Source organism: Tachyglossus aculeatus, chromosome 25 (genome assembly GCF_015852505.1).
Source record: "Tachyglossus aculeatus isolate mTacAcu1 chromosome 25, mTacAcu1.pri, whole genome shotgun sequence".
Classification (NCBI taxonomy): Eukaryota; Metazoa; Chordata; class Mammalia; order Monotremata; family Tachyglossidae; genus Tachyglossus; species Tachyglossus aculeatus.
The window spans coordinates 11,302,306-11,325,573 of NC_052090.1; the positions used below are offsets into that span (position 1 = coordinate 11,302,306).

Sequence of the window (23,268 nt, forward strand, 5' to 3'; positions counted from 1 at the left end):
GCTGCCTTGAGTCCTGAAGCCACGAGAAGCGGGATGTGAGATGAGCAAATTTGAAGGTAAAGGGGAAGGAGACACCAGAGTGAGAGTTTGAATGCAGCCGTAAGGAATGGAAGGAGAATGAGAGGAGGAGTTTGGAAGAGATGTGAGGGGTGCAGTCAGGTGCACAGAAAGGGCTAGAAAAGCAAGTTACACACCTCTTGGATAGACAGGCCTGAGTGTCACAGGTACCTGGGCTCTAATGCTGGCTCTGCCACTTATCTTCTCTGTGACCCTGGGCAAGTCACATCACTCCTCTGTGCCTCAGTCACCTCATCAGTAAAATGGGGATTAAGCCTGTGAGCGCTACATGGGTCAAGGACTGTGTCCAACCTGATTAACCTTTGTGGAACCCAGCGCTTCATACAGTGACTGTCACATAAGTGCTTAACAAATATCATTTAAAAAAAAAAAAAAGCCATGCTGAGACAATCAGATCCTAGCAGAACTCTGTCCTGGACACAGGGCTTTAGCAAGGAATCATTTTCATATAGTGACTGGCACATAAGTGCTTAACAAATACCATTTTTTTTTTTTAAAAAAAGGCATGCTGGGACAATCAGAGCAGAGGATCCTAGCAGAACTCTGCCCTGGACACAGGGCTTTAGCAAAGAATCATTTTCATTCTGGACATGAGTCTTTTTGAGAGTGGGGAAGGCGAGAGAAAAATTGCCTCCTGGGTGCTAGGTCTGTGTGGAAAAAAAATCTGCAGAGAGTCCATGAAGCCGAGCTGGGTCCCTAGAGCAGACTTCATAGTTTACAAGAGATGCAGCAAGGAGAGTCACCCAACTGAACCCATGGAGTTGCCACTGAACTCCATATTGAGGCGACTCACTTGGAGAGGGGCCAGGAGAGCAAAGAGAAAACCCTTATTGTCCCCTCACTGACCCGCCCCCCTGTCCTAGTGATTAAGGACCAGCCTGGGCCCTTACTGGAACCTTAATTCCCCATGGAGAGTCAAATGGATTAGACCCTGTCAAGCTGGCCTTAAGGCCACCTCAGCGTGGAACTGAAGGATAAATTGACTGTCGAGTTCCACAGGCCCAGCATTAAAGGGCAAGCAGATACCAGGAGGGGCATTCCTCTTTAGAATGCCTTCTCCGAGGGGCCGAGACTACAATCTGTTATCAAACTGGGCTGTCTTTCATTTCCAAAATACTTTACTCCAATTTACCCCCTGTTCTAGTGATTTATTAGTACCCTTGTTGATCACTAATAGCACCAGACGAGCATGCTCCTCCAACTCAAAGGTCCAAACATGAAACTATTCATGGAACTTCATCTCACCAGTCAGCATGCTTATCTCTTCCCTTCTGTAAACCGTGCCGAGGGACCAAAGCTAGAGGTAGTAGTAGTAATAATAGTATTTATTTGATGCCTCTGTGTAGAGCCCTGTACTAACCACTGGGAAAAAATACGTTCTATACGTTCCAGGTGCTCCTAGCCGTTCCCAGGGACCATCAAGCTTATCAGGTAGCTGTCTGATGCTTCTTCTGAATGTCCCCCAACTTCCTAGTTCAGAAGCCTGCATACAGTAAAGCTCTTGATCGACAGCACTGGTCATGAGGTGAAGGAAGATGTATTCAAAATAATACAGAGAGGGGATCTAGAGATCTAGGTTTTAAAATGCTTAGAACAGTGCTTTGCACATAGTAAGTGCTTAACAAATGCCATTATTATTATTATTATAAAACCCCAACAATTTCAGTATCTGGGCTAAACATTTCAGTATAATTATTTAAGTATTATTTGTTAAAGCATTCATTAATTCATATCATATTTATCGAGTGCTTACTGTGTGCAAACCACTGTACTAAGCACTTGGGAGAGTACAATACAACAACAGACATTTCCTGCTCATGAACTAAGCACTTACTATGTGCCAGGCACTGTACTAGCACTGGGGTAGGTGTATGTTCGTCGTGTGGGCCACAGTCCCTGTCCTACAAAGGGCTTACTGTCTTAAATGCTATTTTACAGATGAGGTAACTGAAGCACAGAGAAGCTAACTGACTTGCCCAGGGTCACACAGCAGGTAAGTGGCAGCGATGGGATTAGAACCCAGGTCTTCTAACTCCCAAACCCGTGCTCTTTCCACTAGGCTACACTGCTTCACCAAAACATTCACACATCACCACTATGTCCAGATTAATGTGCTTTTGCTCGATTCAGTTACAGGTAAACCAGGTTAATAAAGGCAATTCTCCTTCTCCTGAAGGGGTAGAAGTTTGTAAACCTGCTCAATATCCCAGTATATGTTTAGACAGGGATAATAATGATAATGGTATTTTATAAGCTCTATGTGCCAGGCACCGTCCTAACCACTGGGGTAGATACAAGATTATCGGGTTGGACACAATTCCTGTCCCGTAAGGGGCTAACTGTCTTAATCCCTGTTTTACAGATGAGGAAACTGAGGCCCAGAGAAGTGAAATGACTTCCCCAAGGTCACACAGCCAACACATTTGGGAGCTGGGATTAGAACGCAGGTCTTTCTGACTCCCAGGCCTGTACTCTAGCCAATAGATCACACTGCTTCTCAATGGCTGACTGGCACTCCATTCTGCACTGATTTCTGCCAGGTGACTCAGATTTTTATTTTTAATTCCTTTCTTGGTAAAATTCAAGATTTGCACACCCACTTTTCAATTCCAATAGCTTTTGCTTCCTTCTTATTCCACTCTGTCCACCCTCCTACCCACCCTTCCCCTATGACTCACTCCCATCATCTGCCTTCATTGGGTACTTCGGGAAGTCATTTTAGACCGACTTCCCCACTTGAAATTTACTCATCTTTCTTTCACGCTAGGGCTAGGCTGTGCCAAATCACTTCCCACAAACCTTGGAGAAGTCTCTGGAGCTGTTGGCAGCACGAGGATGGGGACAGGTAAGGAGAACGGTGAAGGAATGTTTCAGGGGCTCTGCGTCACCCATCGCTCCATACAGCGGAAGCCACCAGGGATGAACATCGCCTAGTCCCTTCTTCGTCTGCTCACTCCTACTTCCTCCACAGCTCTCTCTCCAAAGGAGGTGTGTAACCTGATTTTCTAGCCCTTTCTGTGCACCTGACTGCACCCCTCACATCTCTTCCAAACTCCTCCTCTCATTCTCCTTCCACTCCTTATGGCCACATTCAAACTCTCGCTTTGGTGTCTCCTTCCCCTTTGCCTTCAAATTTGCTCAAGTCTCACATCCTAAAAAAGCTTTCTCTGGATTCCCCAGATGTATCCCCCTTCTCCTTTTCCTGTCCAAAACACGTGGACAGGATGCCTCTACCAACTGGCTTCCCTTCCTGTTCACCCAGTACAGTCAGGTTTTCACCCTCTTCATCAAGACCATGCTATCCAAATCCACCCATGATCCCCTCTTAGTCAAGTCCAGTGGACTCTAATCTGTCCAGCTTCTCCTGGAAACACTATCAGACCTCGGTATTGCTGACCCCCCAAAAAACCCTTCTGGTTCTCCTCCTCCCTCACTGACGGCTCCTTCTCTGTTTCCCGTGGTGTCTCCCCTTGCAAGACTCTGGTTCTGGGTCCCCAGCCTTCTTACTCTACAGTCACTCCCTCGGGGAGCTTATTCACTTGCTTGGACTCAGCTACCGGGCCCGAAACTGAACTTCTCATCTTCCCTCCTGCCATCCCTACTTTACCATCTGCCAAGAACACCACCCTCCAATGGTCAATTGTATTTACTGGGCACTTACTCTGTGCAGAGCACTGTACTAAGCACTTGGGAGAGTACAATATAACAGAGTTGGTAGACGTGTTCCCTGCCCACACGAACTTACAGTCTAGTGGACTCTGCCTTGTCCCTGAACCTCACCACCAAGGTGTTATTCAACTCTCAAATGGACCCTGTGATTTTTTCCTCCAAAACTCTTCCCAAATTTGACCCTCCCTCTCCAACCAAACAGCCACCCCCCTAGTATCCTGATTAAACTAGCTTCTGCCCTCTTCAGCGCATACTCCACGATGCTGCCCACATCTTCTTTCTGAAACATCACCCAGAACATGCTATCGCCTCTGCATCAAGCAAAACTTCCTTACTGGGAAGCTTCAGATAGCTGTACTAACTCCCTCCTTTTGCATATCGTTCTCTTTACTTGGTGCTCTCCTTCTAAGTACCTCACTGTCGTCTCTCCCACCTCGGATCGCTTGCTCAGGTTGTTCCCCTGCTCTGGAACTCTCACAAAATCTATCAGATCTCACCTCACTCACCTTCACAGTGCTCCTACTATCTCATCCCCTCCAAAGCATTTCCCGATTAATTCAACATCCCACCCACCACCTCAAGCACTTATGTTTTTATGCATATGCTTACCTTACCCCCATTACAGAGTAAGCTCCCTCGAGGCAAGTCTTGTGCTTCCGTTGTACTTTCCCATATTAAGCACCTAGTATAGCGAGCTGAGTGCTCCGTAAATTCTATTACTAATAATGCTGTTGTCCTGGGGCTTGAAAGGAAACTCAGTGTAAGAATCACTTGGCCAACAATTGTTTACAGAGAAGTAGACAACTCATGTTGTCCAGGAAAGATCCATTGATGGTATTTATTGAGCCCTCACTTTGGGCAGAGCATTGTGCTAAGCATTTGGGAGAATACAGTAGAGATAGTAGGCATGATCTTTGCCTTCAAAGAGCATCTGCTCTGGCCGGGGGCACAGAACACATTACTGAGAGGCGGAAGAAGGAAAAAGGGACCTTGAGCATGAGTTTGTGCTTAATAGGGAATTTAATATGTAAGGACTATTGTACCCAAGTGATTAAATGGAGCAGAAGGGGCAGTGAAAGATGGGAAGATTAGACAACCAAGAGGTAAAGGCCCCTGGAGGACATGTAATTTCAAAAGAGCTTTGAAGATGCAGAGAGCTGTGGACAGATACGAGAGGGGAAGGAGTTTCAGGCAGGTGGGGGGACCTGGGCAAGGGGTCTGCTGTAGGAGAGATGAGAGAAGCACAGGGAGTAGGTTAGCTTTAAAGGAACAAAGAGTGTGAGCTGGGGTGTAGTGGAAGAAGAGTGTAGATTCGTAGGGGAGAGAGAGCGAGAGCCCATTAAGTGCTTTAAATTCAGCACTTATATTGACCACGTACCTGAATTAATTTCTGAAGGTTTTTCTTTCTTTCCCCTATGCACCTGAGGCCCCTTTCTTTCCAGGCAAGGAGGGATTAGTCAAGGCAAAAGCCCATAATCCTGTCCTCAGAGACACCCTTTAAATCCTTCAATTGCACACCAGGGACCCACTGCCTTTCAGAAAAATCATTTTTGAGTGACATCTAAGAGAAAACTTCTGTGCCACAAAGGACAAATAATTTTCACCATAAATACTGAAATGAAAACAATAAGGCTTCCTCTTTTCTAACCTTAACCCGAAATTCCATTCCAAAATTTCTTAATCACATTTGCTCCTTTAATAACCAATGAAACATGATGCGACAATAACTACCTCTGATCCAGAGAAGCAGCGTGGCTAGAGAAGCAGCGTGGCTCAGTGGAAAGAGCACGGGCTTTGGAGTCAGAGGTCATGGGTTCAAATCCCCGCTCCGCCAACTGCCAGCTATGTGACTTTGGGCGAGTCACTTAACTTCTCTGGGCCTCAGTTACCTCATCTGTAAAATGGGGATTAAGACTGTGAGCCCCGCATGGGACAACCTGATCACCGTGTAACCTCCCCAGCGCGTAGAACAGTGCTTTGTACACAGTAAGTGCTTAATAAATGCTATCATTATTATCATTATTATCCTATATGAGTCAACATGACTTAGTAGAAAACTTACTAGTTTTACATTTAACTTCACTGACGAAAACTGATCTTTATACAATCACTTCAAGTGTTGCAGCTTCAGAACCACAGAGTTGCTACTTGCCCATAGTGATCTGTTACAACAATTTAGTGCTCCTTGGCTAGAAACAGAACTGAAATAAATGTTGCTCGCTATATATGCAGCCTTTAGCCTGTGACACGGTTCTTGAGCAATCTTCTAAATGGAAGATAGGCTCCAGAAACAAAGTGGCTACTTTTGCCAAAATTCCCCCTCACATTACAGTAGCTAATTATCAAGAAAGAAAGGTTCTACTCTTGTTGTGGAACCTCAACAGATTAGCTAACTTTGTCTTCTGCTATAAAATGGGTGCTCTGTCCCCTCAATCTCTAAACTCTAAGCTCGTTATGGGCAGGGAATGCATCTGTTCATTGTTACACTGGACTCTCCCAAGCACTTAGTACACGGTAATTGCTCAATGAATACGATTGACTATTCTGACCATGTCCACCCTCCTTAAACTTTACTCTCCCCTGCCACACACTTTGTGATTTTTTTAATAGTGTTCCACTTTCACCACACACTCACCTACCTCCAGTGAAGCACTCTGCTCTAGGCAGTAACCGGAGCTCGTGCCCTACTGTTGTAATATCAAAACCGATGAGCTGAGACAGGATACACTGAGAAACCCCGGGATGGTTCGTCACAACTCAGAACAGGCTGTCGAGGATGGCCTCTGACGTCTTTCCTGTCTAATTTTAAAAATGTCAAAGTCGCAACTGCATTTGACTCTTTAGCTGCATTTAAAAATAAACAAGTGGCCAGTTCCCCTTCCTCTGAATATTCAGCGAGCAAGCGGTGCTGGGATCAGAGTGCAGGCCCAGTCCGCTCTGCCTGACTTAGGCTGATCTCCTTAAGCAGACTGGAGATTTGACTGAAAACAGGACTTTGGTGGTTCAAAAGGGGATGATTAGATGACCAATAAAACGAGTATTTTAAAATGCAAACTGTTCTATTTGTCAAACCTGGGAGTCGGATGTACCTGAGTTCTAATCCCGACTCCATCACTTGTCTGCTGTGTGACCTGAGGCAAGTCACCTTCACTTCCCCTCTGCCTCAGCTACCTCATCTGCAAAATGGGAATTAAGACTGTGAGCCGCATGTAGGACATGGACTATGTCCAACCTGATTAGTTTGTATCTACCGTAGTGCTTAGTACAGTGCCCAGCCCACAGTAAGTGCTTAACAAATACCATAAAAAGCAAAAGAAAGCTCTTTAAACTATAATTCAGAAAGAATTAAAACATCATTAAATACATAATGGGCCAACTTTGCCGCCAGTGAGACCTGAGCAACACTAAGTAAAGAAAAATGAAGAAAATAAAAGAAAGCCAGTTTTGAGTGACTTCAGATTGTATCATCTGAAAAGGGGATGAGCTACAACCTCAAGCGGAGCGCAAGCTTGGTGTGACCAGGAGGCAAATAGGAAAACAGTGCCAGACGCTTCCAACAATAACCACGACAGCACAATAAAGATGCACATGGTGTGGTTAGGATCTCAGTCTCCCACTTAGGTCTCTCCATCCACATACACGGCCTGAGGGTCAACTGTCCTGGCAATAATGTCTCCTCCAAGTATGACGGACAATCGCACAAATGTAGCACTAGATAAATAGATTTAGGTATCCGGTTATACACGCCCACACACAAATATATATGAGGTGTGTACTTCCTTAATCCATCTTAACGCCTATCTTCACCTTTAGACTGTAATAATAATAATAATAATAATGGCATTTATTAAGCGCACTGTTCTAAAGCTACTTATGGGCAGGGATCATCACGTCTACCAACTCTGTTGTATTATACTTTCCCAAGCACTTAGTTCAGTGCTCCGCACACTGTAAGCATTCAATAAAAACCAGTGATTTTGATACTTGTTATACAGTTATTTCATATATCCACCCAATAACTGGGATAAGCTGCATGAGTGGGAGGGACCTTGGCCCAGATTCTACTCCTCAGCAGCAACTCATCAAATGCCTCATGTGTTCAGAGCACTGAACGTGGTGTTTGGGGACACATGCTAAAAGACAACGTTCCTTTGCTACTCACTTCGCCTCCATATCTAAATCTTTGCAAATCTATGAGGGAGCTAGAGAACCCAGCCATTTCCCATTGCATCCCTGGCTCCACCACAGTCAGCTGAAGCCCTTTTACCTCCATTGCCGATCCTGAGAAAGGAAAACCATACCCTGACCTCTCTTGCACAGTTGCTCACTTAGGACAAGGGTGGCTGAAAGGCTAGAAGTCAGAGAAGGTGTTTCACCTAGAGGGCAGGATACTGGACCCAGCGAGGGCTCCAATCCCCAACCCCATTTCTACCTCGTTGGGAAATTTCCTCAAGCTCCCTTAGTTCGCAGAAACCACCTGTGAATTGGGGGTTAGGCTCCATCCCTCCTTCTCACTAGAGATGCTGGGAGGGAGGAACCAAAAGTAAGCAGCTGGGAAGAAAGGAGCTTTTAAAAATCCAAGGTTTCATGTTTTTATGTTCTCAACTGTTATTTTGTAGAGAAATAAAGTACAACTGGAAAAGTAGGCCTGTGATATTCCTAGTCAGGGTTTTTTCATGATTGAAACAACATAGAACAGCAATAGTAATAATAATAATAATAATAATAGCATTTGTTAAGTGCTTACTATGCGCAAAGCACTGTTCTAAGTGCTGGGGGGATACAGGGTGATCACGTTGTCCCACATGGGGCTCACAGGACCATAAGTGTTGTCATTTTTGCAATAGAGCAAAAATGATTTTATAGGAAACTATTACACGGGAGATGTTTATGATTCAGGAAATACCCCCAAGAGTCAGTATTAAGCATTTCTTATTAATAGAAGTACACACGCCTTCTCTTCTTCCTGTCGGGCCAGTTCCCACTCCAAAACCGAGCACATACATATACACACAAATACAACCGGAAACAAAACTCACCACTACTAGAAGCATCACTCAGATTTAGCAGTCCTCCGCCTAACCCTCGGTAACTATGGTAACTGTAGGTTCCATTTCCATTGATGTACAACACCTCCTGGGTGCTAGAAACAGTTGACGTTGAATACGTAGCCTGGGCCGTCTCTGGTTTGTACTGTTTGTCAGCTGGAGCAGACTCCTCCTGCAAAGACAGTGTTCCGTTACAAGCTGTCAAAGCTCCATTCCGTTCACCGTGGACAGGAATGTTTGCATTCATTGTCTAAAACTTTGTTAAGTGTCCTTCTGAAAGAATAGAATTAACATTAGGCCAGCAGAAATACGTTTTCAACTTTCTGTAGCAATTACAAAGGAAAAAATGTTACATTGTCAGCCTGGGAGGGGGATAGCTTATGACCTGAAGCAACGCAGAATGACGGTGAAAGCAAGAATAACTGGTCTTCAGACTCTTCCCCAGCAGCTCAGATTTCATGAACATTTTGGTACTAAATTGTTACCCAGGTGTCTATCTGCCCGCTCCAGAGAGCCTGGCAAAAGTGGAGAAATGAAATATTTGAACTTACAATAAACTTTTTTGCCATTTAAATATTGCACATTTTATTTTTTTGACTACAGTTTGTACCTTATTTTCTGACTGTAGACAATCTAAAACAAATCACTTTGGTGAATTCTGATGAGATTTTTCCAGTCATAATCAGAAAAATTGTGCAGCCCATTAACTTTATGGCATGTTTTGTACAATGAGAAACTCAAACTTTTTGTGGTCCACAATGTTTGAGTGAGGGTAAACATGAAATAATGCAACTCTAGCAATCCATCACTGTTGTTCCTCTAGCACACATCCCCTAACTTTTAACCCAACATAAACAGCACCACAATAGCAGTGCTCGATTCACCTTGCTCTTCCTCTCCTCAGAGTTGTGATTGATGAATCACGTATACAACTCTTTGCATTATGGAGCAGGTCTTGAGGCTATGCTTAATGTCACAGCAAACGCAAACAAAAGAGGACACATATCTCCTATAGTGGATATAACCATGGTGAGGATGGGAATAAAGCAGTCTTAATAATTCTAGAGCAAATAAACAATTTCTCAAGACTTTTTTTGTTTGTGCATTTCTGCATTCATTGACTATGTTCACTAGCTTCTGTCCCAGGCCTCTGGGGGTTAGAACTGGTGACTCATGTCTCCTGAGTCATATTTGGCTTTTCTTGAAACCAGATATGACTCTTGAGCACCAAATGAGCAGAGGGCTCGATGGTGTTGGCACCGGGAAAATGATTCCATCAGCTTCACCCTCAAAACTCTGCGGGCAGGAAATAGATGACCTGTCCCTCCCTTTAGCACCGGGAAGGGGCCTAAGGAGAGTCAAGATGTTGTCCCCACTCCTTGCACTCAGTCAGCAGGATGCAGCCAGGCCCGTCCTGTTCACTGTTGGGAGTTTCCATCATTTTTGTCAGATGGCAGGGCAAACTGCCCCTTGCATTGGCACCCACCGCCCTGCTGTGGCCAAGAGACGACAGCCAAGCCAGCCTGTGAAGGAGCCATTCACCCCCTGATGGACCCAGGGCCGGGGCAAGAGTCGCCCACACCGGGTGTCACACGCACTGATCACGGGCTCTGAAAGGAAGGTTCAGCCCCATGCAAGGTCTGGAGCAGCCAAACAAAGGGAGAGCAGTGGAGCAGGGAGAGGAGGGAGATTGACAACTGCTTAATTACTCACTGCTGCTGCCAGACCTGCCGCCCCCAGGACTGACCACCTTGCCACCACCGGACCTGTTGCCCCCAGGCCTGTTGCTGGCCTCCAGCAGAGCTGCTAAGCCGGGGCACGTCTGTGCTGCAGTCCCCTTCTCTTCCCTTCCCCAGTGAGGGAAAAGAAGTATTCGAGTCCAACCATTCGTTCAATCATATTTACTGAGTGCTTACTCTTGGGAGAGTCGCTTGGGAGAGTACAATAGAACAAAAAATAGACACATTTCCCTGCCCACGAAAAACTTACCGTCTAGTTCCTTCTCCTTTTTCCCCTCCCCAAGAAAACCTGCCTTGATTTGTTTTGGACTTGTAGATTCTTTTCCTCCCCACAAGCCTACCCTACTGGACCTGGGTCCCTCCACATCTCTCCCCCTACCCAGCTCCACGTGGCTTTGAGACCTGCTCCGAACACTCTTTCCCCTCTAGCTGAAGAGGTCACCTCGACAAATGAATCAAGACTGGCACCTACAACCCGAAGACAAGTCCGCTTAATGTGGGAAAAGGATGCGTGGCAGACAGCTTTTATTGCTCCTTGTCCCTCCCTCTCTTTCTTCCTCAGTTTTCAGCTCTACTCTTCCATATTATTACCCTCCACCATTCAGAAAGCTAAAGTAAAGCCAATTTAATGTACCTCTAATTTGTGTGACTGGCTGCTTGTGCACCAACTGCTTAAAGGTTTCATTCTGTTTGGCTCTTCTGTGTGAAAAGGATATAGATTCCTGGTCCGGGCTTCCAAAGCCAGCTGGCATTTCCTGTCACACAAACATCTCGGAAAATACAGGTCTTCTCCCATTCTCTGCCATTTCCATTTCACCATAAAACAATGCGAAGGGCTTAGTACAGTGCTCGGCAAATAGTAAGCACTCAGTAAACAACCAAATGGAAGACTAACCTAGACTAGAATAAGAGTAGAAATGCAGTGATTTCTGTCAACCGCTTTGAAAAAGGAATCCACAAGCTCCAACGGGACCCCAAGCGGATTGACCAACCTCCAGAAAATCTGCAAAAGGAACATGACTGGCAGAAATCTGCTGGGTGATGGGATTTGCTGGAGATTGGTGAACTCTGCTGCATGAATCTGAGTACATCCAAGGCTTCTAGTGAAATAATGCTTCTGTTAATAATAGTAATTATGGTACCTGTTAAGCACTTAGTATATGCCTAGCACTGTACTAAGTGCTGGGGTACATACAAAATAATCAGGTTAGGCACAGTTCCTGTCCCATAGAGGCAGCAGGAATCCAAACACCACTCCAGCAGTCCCCACAGCCTAGAAACTGAGAACAGGAGGCCAACCCTGAAAAATCAGTTTTGAGTGGTGTCTGGCAGTCGGCTTCACACTGAGTACCTGAAGGACTGAAATAAGAAGTTCTGGGCATCTGAGCCCTTCTAATTTTGCTTTCCTTGGCTCTAGGAGGAGTCTTCATTGGGATATCTCCCCTTACATTCTTGGTCTAGAGGAAATACTCTGCGATTACACTTATTTAAAAAAAAAAAATGCCTCTGGGCTTTCATTAGTAACCATGACTCTAAACATAATAGTAACAGCATTGAGCAGTCAGATAATGAATTCCATTAATAACCGAAACAGGCCTTCAAGGCATTCATCGGTAGTCAAACCCCTACTTGCATGTTAAGATGCTTGGCAGTGGTACAGACTACTATGGTGTACATTCTGCTACACTACATATGAAAAGCCCATAAAAGACACATGTCTGAGTCCTGTTCCCTGAAGTTAAGTATACAGTCAATTTATTTTTGCCTTGAAAGGTCATCATAACTAGCGATAAAGAAGGATACCCCTTTTTTTCTAAACCAGAAAAGACTTACTATCACTTCAGGCCACGTTTTAGCCTGCCTGGAAAGCAAGAAGTTCTCAATCCTGACCCTTTCTTTCTGGGTTTGGCCTGAAGGTTCAAAAAGGGATGACAGACTCAATCCTTCCTGAAAACATCCTCCAACTCCTGTCCGTTCTGGGGAAGTTTGTTGGGTTTTTTTTTTTTTTTTTAAACACTTTTCAAGGTACAGAAACATTGAAATTAAATAAGAGGATAGCATGTTGACTTTAGAAGCTGATGCCCTCTACACTTTTGTTTTATCAGGGATGGAAAAGGCATAAGACAGATTACTCTGATCTCTAATTGTGAATGTTGAGCGAGGTAATTAAAACTCTTCCTGATGCACAAATTTATGATGCATTAATAAACAACGTTGTTTTTCTTCTCTTTCCTTACAAATTTTGAGCCACATGAACTTCGCGAGAGGGTGATGCGGTTTTTTTTTTACCAATTTCAAAGATGATTAGACTTGTAGTAACATAATGATACAACTGGAATAATGAGTTTGATCAATTTCTGGCAAACGGTGAAGTCCGTGTTGCTTGGTTTAGTTTGAGAACATGAGCCTTGGACCTGGATATTTTAGAAACCAACAGAAAGAATTTGGCTCTTGTAACTGAATGGGAAATGATATACGGGCATTTTTTCCCTACCGTATTTACTGAGCACTTACCTTACGCAGAGCACTGGACTAAATACTTGGGTAATAACAATTATAAGAAAAATGATAGTTATGGCCTCGTTAAGTGCTTACTGGGTGCATGCACTGTACTAAGATATAAGTTAATCAGGTGGGACACAGTTCCTGTCCCACATGGGACTAACAATCTAAATAGGTGGGAGTAGGATTTAATCCCCACTTTGCAGATGAGAAAACTGAGGCACCAAGAAATTATACAGGTCACTCAGTAGGCAGGTGGCAGAGTTTGGTTTAGAACCCAGGCCCTTTTCTCCATGTGCTTATATAGATTTTATGTAAATAATAATAATGGCATTTATTAAGCACTTACTATGTGCAGAGCACTGTTCTAAGCGCTGGGGGGGATACATGGTGATCAACTTGTCCCACTTGGGGCTCACAGTCTTAATCCCCATTTTACAGATGAGGGAACTGAGGCTCAGAGAAGTTAAGTGAATTGCCCAAGGTCATACAGCAGACATGTGGCGGAGTCGGGATTCAAATCCATGACCTCTGACTCCAAAGCCCGGGCTCTTTCCACTGAGCCGTGCTGCTTCTCTAAAGCATAAATGCTTAATAAAGCTTAAATGCTTAATAAATACTATTTCCACTCTATTAGGAGCATTTATTGAGCACCCACTCACTGGGGAATATGCCTACCAGCTTTACTGTATTGTACTCTCCCAAGTGCTTAGTACAGCACTTACTGCACACAGTAAGCACTCAATAAATGCCATTAATGATGCTAGGTACTTGAGAAGTGGAGGATCAGCCATGTGATGGGAAAAATGGGCATAAAATATTTACAAAGTAAGAAAAATATTGGACTGTGCTGTTGAATAAACATAGATGAACATCAAGAATGAACATGAGTAAGCACACTAGTGTTAGAGATGGCTGTCAAAAAACAAGATGCAGTCACCTTCCCCATTATACCTGACTCTTCTCTCACAAATGGAAAGATCCCAGACCCAAAGGTGCCTGATTTCAGGACATAACTAGAGCACTTCTTCCTTCATGACACTACTGTAAACCGAAATATTGACTAATATTTATATAAGGACTTATTTTTCAAGAGGAGGAACACAGAGCTCCCAGGTTTAAGAAAATCCCACAAAGGGATCAAGTAATTGTATTTATTGAGCACTTACTGTGTGCAGAGTACTATACTAAACACTTGGAAAAGTACAACAGAGTTGGTAGACTCTGCCCACAAGGAACTTATAGTCTAGGGATGCTTTAGATTCCAGATAGGATGATCTATATATAACCTTACTTTTATTTCTCCTTGAAAGTATTTTTTTCCACCTCACCTATAATATTGAGCGCTTAGTACAGTGCTCTGCACATAGTAAGCGCTCAATAAATACGATTGATTGATTGATTTGCATCCAGAACAATTCAGTATCCCTATGACCAGAGCATAGAATCCACTCAAAAATCACCTTACTCTCCAGTGTCCTCTCTAGGCCTAAAAGCAACATTTCCTCTACCAATGTTACCAAACTCCAAGAGTACAGCCATTCATTATTCCCTTCAAACTGCTCCCTCAACTTGCTGACCCTAGTTCATGCCCATTTTTTTTTCCTTTTTTATGATATTTGTTAAGCACTTAATATTTGCCAAGCACGGTGCTAAGTGCTGGGGTAAACACAAGCTATGCTGACCCTGGTCATAACCCACTATTTTTTATAGCATTTATTAATCAATCAATATTTATAGAGTGCTTACTATGTGCAAATCACTGTACTAAGCGCTTAGAAAAGTGCAGTACAACAGAATTGGTGGATATGTTTCCTGCCCAAGCACTTACTATTTGCCAGGCACTGTACTAAGTTCTGGGGTAGATACAAACTAATCAGATTGGACAGGGTCCATATTCCACATAGGGCTCACAGTCTTAATCCCCATTTTGCAGATGAGGTAACTGAGGCCCAGAGAAGTTAAGTAACTTGCCCAGGTCACACAACAGAAAAGTAGTGGAGCCAATATTAGATCCCAGGTCTTTCTGACTCCCACTCTGTATAACCAGATGCTTTCTCTTAAATAGCTGTCATGATCCAAGTCACTGCTGAGAGCTACAGACATTGAAAATACTTTTGATGGAAAACCTTCACATTTAGAGGAGCATGTTGGGGTATGAATTTTGGAGCTATTGGATTTTTTGAGTACCCTGCTTCATAATATATTAAAGTTTTTTTCCAAGGAAATTTGTTTTAGACTAAATTATAACTTTACATCTACGAATCATGAAATGAACATATACACTCAAACGCTGTTCAATGTGGAAGTTACTTTCCATTTAAATGATTTCCAGAAGTAAATGAAATAAAACTCACCTGGGAAATACTGCATTCTGGGAACTTGAAAAAATTATCATCATCAATATTAATCATGACAATGATGATTATAACAATAATAATAATGTTTTATTAACTGCTTAGAGTGTGCCAAGCCCAGTACTAAGCACTGGGGTAGATAAAAGATGGCCTAGTCAAACACAGTCCCCGTCCCTCATGGGGTATGCAGTGTAAATAAGAGGGAGAACAAGTACTGACTCCCCATTTTACAGATCAATCAATCAATCAATCGTATTTATTGAGCGCTTACTGTGTGCACAGCACTGTACTAAGCGCTTGGGAAGTACAAGTTTGCAACATATAGAGACAGTCCCTACCCAACGGTGGGCTCACAGTCTAGAAGGGGGAGACAGAGAACAAAACCAAGCATATTAACAAAATAAAAAATAAAATAGATATGTACAAGTTAAATAAATAGAGTAATAAATATGTACAAACATATATACATATATACAGGTGCTGTGGGGAAGGGAAGGAGGTAAGATGGGGGGATGGAGAAGGGGGGGATGTGGAGACTGAGTGTAGTGACTTGCTCAAGGCCACACAGCAGTCAAGTGATTGGGTCAGGATTAGAATCCAGGTCCTCTGATTCCCAAGCCTGTCTCCTTTCCACTAGATAACGCTGCTTCTCCAAAATAAAGAAAAAAAGCCCCTCAACATTGGGGCCAGTTGCAAGCTTCAGAAGTAAGCAACCTGCCAAACTTGGTAAATTTTTAACACCATAATCTAGTATCACATTTACTTAGCACTTACTTTGTACAAAGCACTGTGCTGTACTAAATATTAGGCAAAGTTACACAGTCTTGGGCCCAGAGTCTGTATTTGATCTACTAAAATTTTTAAGTTCATTAACGACTATGAAGTAGTGGCTTCAAAAACGAGGGTCCAAGACCATGTCTGGGCATATGCACTCCTTTCCCTTCTTGTAAGAAGCATTCTTTCTAGTTGTCAAGAAGGACAAGGATATGCTTGGGGTTTAATTTACAGTCCACACTTAATTCTTCCACCCACATAATTTTTTTTCAAAAACTGTTCATACCTCCCCACTCCTCAAAAACCTCTAGGGGTTGCCCATCCACCTCTGCATTAAACAGACGTGGGTTTTAAAGTACTCCATCAGCACTCTCTCTCCTATCTTACCTCACCGATCTCCTACTACAATCCAACTCACCCACTCTTCTTGTGTAATGCCAATCTACTCACTGTACCTCGGCCTCAACTTTCCCATCACTGACCCCTTGCTCATGTCTTCTCTTTTTGTATCTGACAGACCCCCACCTCCCCATTTTCACAGCCCTCCTAAAAGCACATCCCCTCCAAAAGGCCTTCCCTGACAAAGTGCCTCATTTCCTTTCCCTGCCCTCCTCTCTGGGTCACCTATGCCCTTAGATTTGTACTCCTTTAGCACTTCATATTCACGCCCCTCCATCCCCTACCGGTCCCACAGCACCTACGTACGCATCCTTATACTCCAGTGCTCAAGTGCTTAAACACTTGCACAATCATTCTCCTAAATCAGAGCTTAGGTGTCCTCTCTCTCAGGTGTTTTGAATGTCGACTGGGCTCACCTGGCTGAAAGAAAATCGGGACTAAACGATCAAGGGTAGAGTATAAGCCCAGTCATGACTGTGGGATAGATTTGCCTATTTTTTAAAAGTTTATTCTTGAACAGGTGGTAGAATCTAATTGATCCACTTTGGCACTGGTGCCTTTGGTGGCAAACATAAATGACTTTAAGATATGAGACAGGTGTTCCGGTATGGTTCAGTGAGCTAAATGAAGAACAAAACCCTTGCAAATGTCACTGTACATGATGAGTTCCATGATTGCTGCTTTCTGAAGAAGAATACATTCAATCATGTCGCAGGTAAAATTCCACCAGATTTGTATATCTTGAATGAACCAAAAGGGCAGGGTTTTATTTCTTCAGATTTGATTACAATAGTTGTGAAGCCACCCAGCCATTTCGATATTCTCCGTAAACACGAAAGGGCCATATTGAGGCTAAAAGGGATTCAGTCTTTTTCTAGTGCCTGAATCCTTTGATTCTACAAATGCCACTGAGGACAATATAGAAAGCCTGCAGTAGACCTCATGAGATGATCTAAGCATTAAGCAATAGTCCAGTGAGGGGCTTTGTTCTGGACCTTCTCATTCAATTAATTTGAAAGAAAATGCCTTACCATTACAAAATGTGTGGATCTGTGTGCGAGGGAAAGAGAGAAAGAGAAGGAGGGAGTGAGAAAGAGAGTTCGTATGTTTGTGAGACTTTACACTTACTCCTAAAGGTGATAGCCTGAGAGCAGGATCATTTCTCCTAATTCTATTGTATCCTCCCAAGCACTTACTGCAGTGCTTGGCACAGAGGAGGTATTCAATAAATATTATTAACTGATTGATCCTGGTATTAGTAAGAACACTGGAGTCAAGCCAAGAGGTAGTGTGGAAATAACTCTTTTGGGAGTCAACCCCAACGCAAAATTCTGTATGAAAAAGACAAGCCAAATGCTTTGCTTACTCAGCACATATATCAGTTGAAGAACGTGTGATTTAGTCCCACAATATATCAAAGGTTAGACATTCAGGACAGCATGCGGAAAAAGGGGTCCTATCCTAGATCTTGATGGTGAATTCTGTGTGTTATCAAGCTTTTCACATGCATTCTGCTGTTGAGGCCACTCAAGGAATAGGCTAAATTGACAACTGTCCAGGTCAGTTTTTCTTTCCTTTAAACACACATACACAAAAATCCATACACAAAATCCACATACATATGAGGAGCACTGTGGCTTTATGGAAAAGACAACCTACATTCTAATTCCATTTTTGCCACTTGTCTGCTGTGTGACCTTGGACAAGTCACTTACCTTATCTTCTCCTCTGTCATTTCATCTGTAAAATAGCAATTAAGACTGGTAGCCCCATGTGGGACATGGACTGCCTCCAACCTGATTATCTTTCATCTACCCCAGCGCATATTACAGTGCTTAGCACCATCATCATCAATAGCACTGAGCACTTACTAAGTGCTTGGTAGAGTACATTGCAACGGAGTTGGTAGACATGTTCCCTGCCCACAATGCGCTTATAGTCTAGAGGGCACATAGTAAGAGCTTAATATCATTAAAGAGCAAACACAAATACAGACCAGGATACTTTGCACATTGGGTAAAAGGGCTGCTTCCTCAAACACACACTACTATCAAGTCTTGATTTTCTATCCCCACTCCTAAGCATGCTCGCTCACTCACTCACTCGTCTCTGTGTCTCTCTGTCCCTGACTTTGTCTCTCACTCTCTCCACACACAAACAAGCACATGCGCATTCCCCCCAAAATACAATCACTAGTCCTTCATCTACACTGAAGTTGCTGCTGGGCTAAAAGTGGCCCTGCTTGAACTGCAACATTATAACTTTGAGCAGGAAGCCTGCGCAAACATCCAGACATCAAGGTAATAATGAGTTCATACCCCAGTCAGGGGGATCACACTGGTCACACATCAAATCAGGGCAGACAAACCAACCAAAGCATCTATGTGTGGGGGACAATTATGCATAGGGTTCCTGCAGGCAGGGCTCGAGCGATAAGGTGGTGGTGGGGTGGGGGTTCCGTCGACATCAATCCCTGCAATGAAGTATTCCTTCATACAAGACAATGCTGATACTGCAGGCTAGATGCAAAGAAGTGTTTGAAGTCCGTTGGATGAACAACAATTCCTTCCAGGGGGCAAATGGGCAAAATATCCTTTGGACTGTGACTCCAGCCACCAACTGGGGCCAGCATCTGGAGCTAAGGGCAATGTGAGGGAAGTGAGGGCCCTGGCTGGAGAATACTAGCTGGTCAGTGCAATTCTTTTTTACTTCCAGGGGTCTCTCGGGAGATTTTCCCTCCTTGGTGTCTGTGGAAATTGGCCTAGGGCAGGTGAAGCAATAACTCATATACATATCCACCTTTCCTTCTTCCTCCTTTCAGTACATTATCTTCATTCCTTTCTTTCCCAGTGAACTGTACACTTATTGAGAGCCAGGATCATGTCTACTATCTCTACTATAGTCTTCCAAACACTCCATACCCGGCACTCAATAAATGCTATTGATTGATCAAAGAACTACATATTGTCTTTTCGGTTTGTGAGCATGTCTTTCCTCGACGAGGTGTTTTTGGGCAAGTGGTTTCACAGCAGACTTGCTCCTGATACAGAGAGGGTGTGAGCTGGGATGAAGGAAAATGGGGTTGGGCTGCGGTGGGCAGGGAGGGGAGGGCAATCCTCTCTACCTCAATGTCTGCTGTTCAACTGCCAGTGAGGCAATTCTGTGGGTCTGCCTTTCAGCCACTGGAGCAAAGGAAACCTTCAGCAGGATGTAGAACCAATGCTGGGGGATTCCTCTCATGGTGTTTCATCCTCCTTTGTGAAGCCCAGACCAGCAACCCCAAAGAGTTGGTTGTCTGGGCACTTTGTAATCAGCACAGGGGTGTTGACAGACAGTGACCCCAAGCTGCTGATGCCAAAGGGCTCCTCCAGGGAAGAGCACATTCTGTACTGAAGGGCTAAGATGTGAATCAGGTTTCTGTTGGGAAGGTTTGAGATAAGGGGGCAGAAGGGCCATCAAAGGAAGCCTATTTCTGGTTCTCTCTGTGCTGAGGGAATCCTGTGATCAACTGGCACATTGGAATCCACACTGAGTTGTTCAGCCTTAGACTTCTTTGTCGTGAGTGTTGCAACTCTTCCATCTCTCCTCACACTTATCACTAATGTGGCTTTCATGTTTGGCTACAAGGAGATGGTTTTTGCTTTACAGAATGGGTTTTGGGAAGCTGAAAGACGAATTATAAGTGGCGTGGCAAACTTAGCCTGCAGAGAACAATGAAAACCCACCTGTGTGAGGGCCTGTCCTCTGCTACTGCTTCTTTTCTTATTTTCCCAGAAGATTCTGCCTTACCAGATCCCAGCTTCATTTCTGGTTGCTCTTCCAGTGCCTGGTAATGATTGTGGCATCTCACTTGGCGAAGGATGGTCGGAATCATACTGGGGGGGGAATCAAACTTCATGTTTGTGTTACTCTGCCCTTTTGGTAGAGTGGGGATCTGATTTGACAGGGGGATTTCCTGGGGCCATGACTGAAGCTACAACCTGTCATTCAAATGCATTTCCTCTTGATGCCAGTGCTGAACTAATGCCAATGAGTCACATTTCCTGTGATCATCAGTTAAGCATCAGTACAACTGTGCTTCTTCCAAAGACATGGGACAAGAAGGGAAGCAGGCCAAACATTTGGAGCACCTGTTGTTGGGTAAATTACAATTCTGGGATTGACATCTGATGTGCTAACCCATTGCTACACCCTCTCCTTGTAGACAAGGGGCTATGGCTGGTGCCTGCAATCTCTCAATCAAGAAATCTTTGCTTGTGATTTATACCGACGGACTTCGGCAGGGGATGTTTTGAGTTACAATGGAAGGCACATTCAACATCTCTAAATGCACACCCTGTTTCAGCTCAACATAAACGTTTTGACTTAATGCCAGCACTCTTTAAGGCACAAGCTCTAAGGGCAAAGGCAGTAGGGAGAGGAGCACAAGGGAAATGTGGGGAAATGGGGAAACAACGCACAATGCCATGGTGAAGAGGACAAAGAGATGAAACCTAGAAGAGGCTGAGGGCACAGAGTGGAGATTGTCAGGTGGAGTTACTAAGGTTGGGAGGAGGTCAATACGTCCATTTTAATTCCAGTGAAATAAATAATCTGCTACTCCATGGAGATACAATATAAACACACTCATGAAGCAAAGTTACTCACCTATAACTGACTGAAAATAAAATTCTGGGTAATTTTGGTATAAGAAGGGTATCCAACCTTGCTTCAAGAGCCCAACCTGTACCTGTCCCACTATTCCTATGAGAAAACTGGTTCCAACCTTCACAATTTTTCCTGGTTTCCAAGAACTGACTAGATTTTAAGTCCAAGGGCAGCCTTAAATTGATACAAATAAACACTTCAAAGAGGAATTAATACTAAACTATTAACACTGCACCTGCTTTGTATCATCTCCATTTTCCCCTGCATAAGAAAAGAATCATTCCTCACCTCCCCTCATCACTGTGCCTCTCCCCTTAGTGGAAGATTTCTCACACAACAGCAGACCGACTGCCTTCCTGACCAAATTCTGGGAATGTCTCTGCCATGGGAGTCACCTTCAGGGTCAGCATCATCCACCTCTCTCCTCACTCTTCCCCACCCTCTTTATCCCCCTCCTGGAGGACTGTCAGGGTCTCCTTGAGGCCTGAGAACCTGAAGGCATTGACCTTCCTGCCATAGATCCCTGCTGCTTCCAGGGAACTGTGATAGCTTCACTGAAGCCATGCTTCGCTGGCAGCAAAGAGCATTCTGACCCCTCTCCGCAGGGTTGGGCCTCCTTAAAAGCTACTCCAGCAATTTCGCCCACGGACCTGGGTGACAGTTTCCCAGAAGAATTGAGTCACCAACTTCTGAGCTACAAAGGGCAGCTCTGAACTTTCCAGGGAAGTAAAAGCTCTCCACTGCAGACCCTCCCTTCGCCCCCTGCCCATCCCACCCACACAAATACCCACTTAGGCTCTTTCTCAGGGCTTGGCGTAGGTGGACAACAGACACATTCTGAGACAGACTTGAAGGAGCTAGTGCTCTTGGCTAAGTGCCCCCCAGGTATAAATTACATGTATGTGGCAGTTTCAGCAGTTTATATATTCAGCTAAGCAAGCAGAAAAAAAGACCCTTTAGAAGGTGGATTCTAACTCTTATTTGGAACAGTCTGTATTTCAGAAACTTTTCAGTGACTCATTTTTATAAAATCGGATATAATGAATTACAGATATTAGGCTGCTGTTCTTTTTCGTTTCATATAATAATAAATAATAATTTTGGTATTTGTTAAGTGCTTACTATGTGCCAAGCACTGTTCTAAGCACCGGGGGAGATACAAGGTAATCAGGTTGTCCCACATGGGGCTCACAGTCTTAATCCCCATTTTCCAGATGAGGTAACTGAGGCACAGAGAAGTGAAGTGACTTGCCCAAAGTCACACAGCTGATAAGTGGCGGGGCCAGGATTCGAACCCTTGACCTCTGACTCCCAAGCCCATGCTCTTTCCACTGAGCCACGCTGCTTCTCATTATGTCTGATGTTGTGGCTAACCTATTTCAAGAATGCCTCGTTGAGGTACAACAGCTAATTTATAAAGAGGAATTAATCTTGCTTTTCATGTGCTTGATACCTGCTGCCGCCTGCTTTCAGCTGTAGCCTCAGGTGCAAATTGATTTTTTTGAAAATGAAAAAAAGTAAACCAAAAAATAAACAACTTGAAACATGGATTCTGCACTCATTTTGTAAAAACTTACATAAACACAAGGCAAATAGCCACAAAAAATCTGGAAGAACGCCTCTAGTGAATATTACCCCAGACTTTTCCATCATTGTAGACAACACCACCACTCTCCCTGCCTCACAAATCCATAACCCTAGTATTATCCTTGACTCATCTCTCTAAATCAACCCACATATTTAGTCTGTCCCCAAATCCTGATGGTCCTTCCTTCACAACATCTCCAGAATCCACTACATCCTCTCCAACCAAACTCCACCTACTTAGATCCTGATACGTAAGTGCACATGAGGTATTAGAAAAAAACGAAAAAGTCATTTAGTGACTGGTTAGGTCTTCTTCCATTTCTTTCTGAAATGCCAATGAAAATAAATGCGGGAATATTAGTCTTAAAAATGGGGCTTTTTAAAAAAGTCTACTTTTATCCTGCCTCAACTACTGCATCAGCCTCCTCACTGATCTCCCGGTCTCCAGTCCCTTCCCACTCTAGTCCA

General features: G+C 43.9%; 1 protein-coding gene across 7 annotated transcripts in view; it reads right to left on the reverse strand.

Annotated features, from left to right (window-relative positions):
• The window catches only part of NOL4 (nucleolar protein 4), a 252,054-nt gene that overhangs the window by 10,989 nt on the left and 217,797 nt on the right, over window positions 1-23,268 (reverse strand). For all 7 annotated transcript variants that reach the window (XM_038766654.1, XM_038766647.1, XM_038766653.1 and 4 more), the window contains one exon: window positions 8,787-8,967. In XM_038766654.1, coding sequence (XP_038622582.1) covers window positions 8,787-8,967 — 181 coding nt within the window. The remainder of the gene's footprint in view (window positions 1-8,786; window positions 8,968-23,268) is intronic.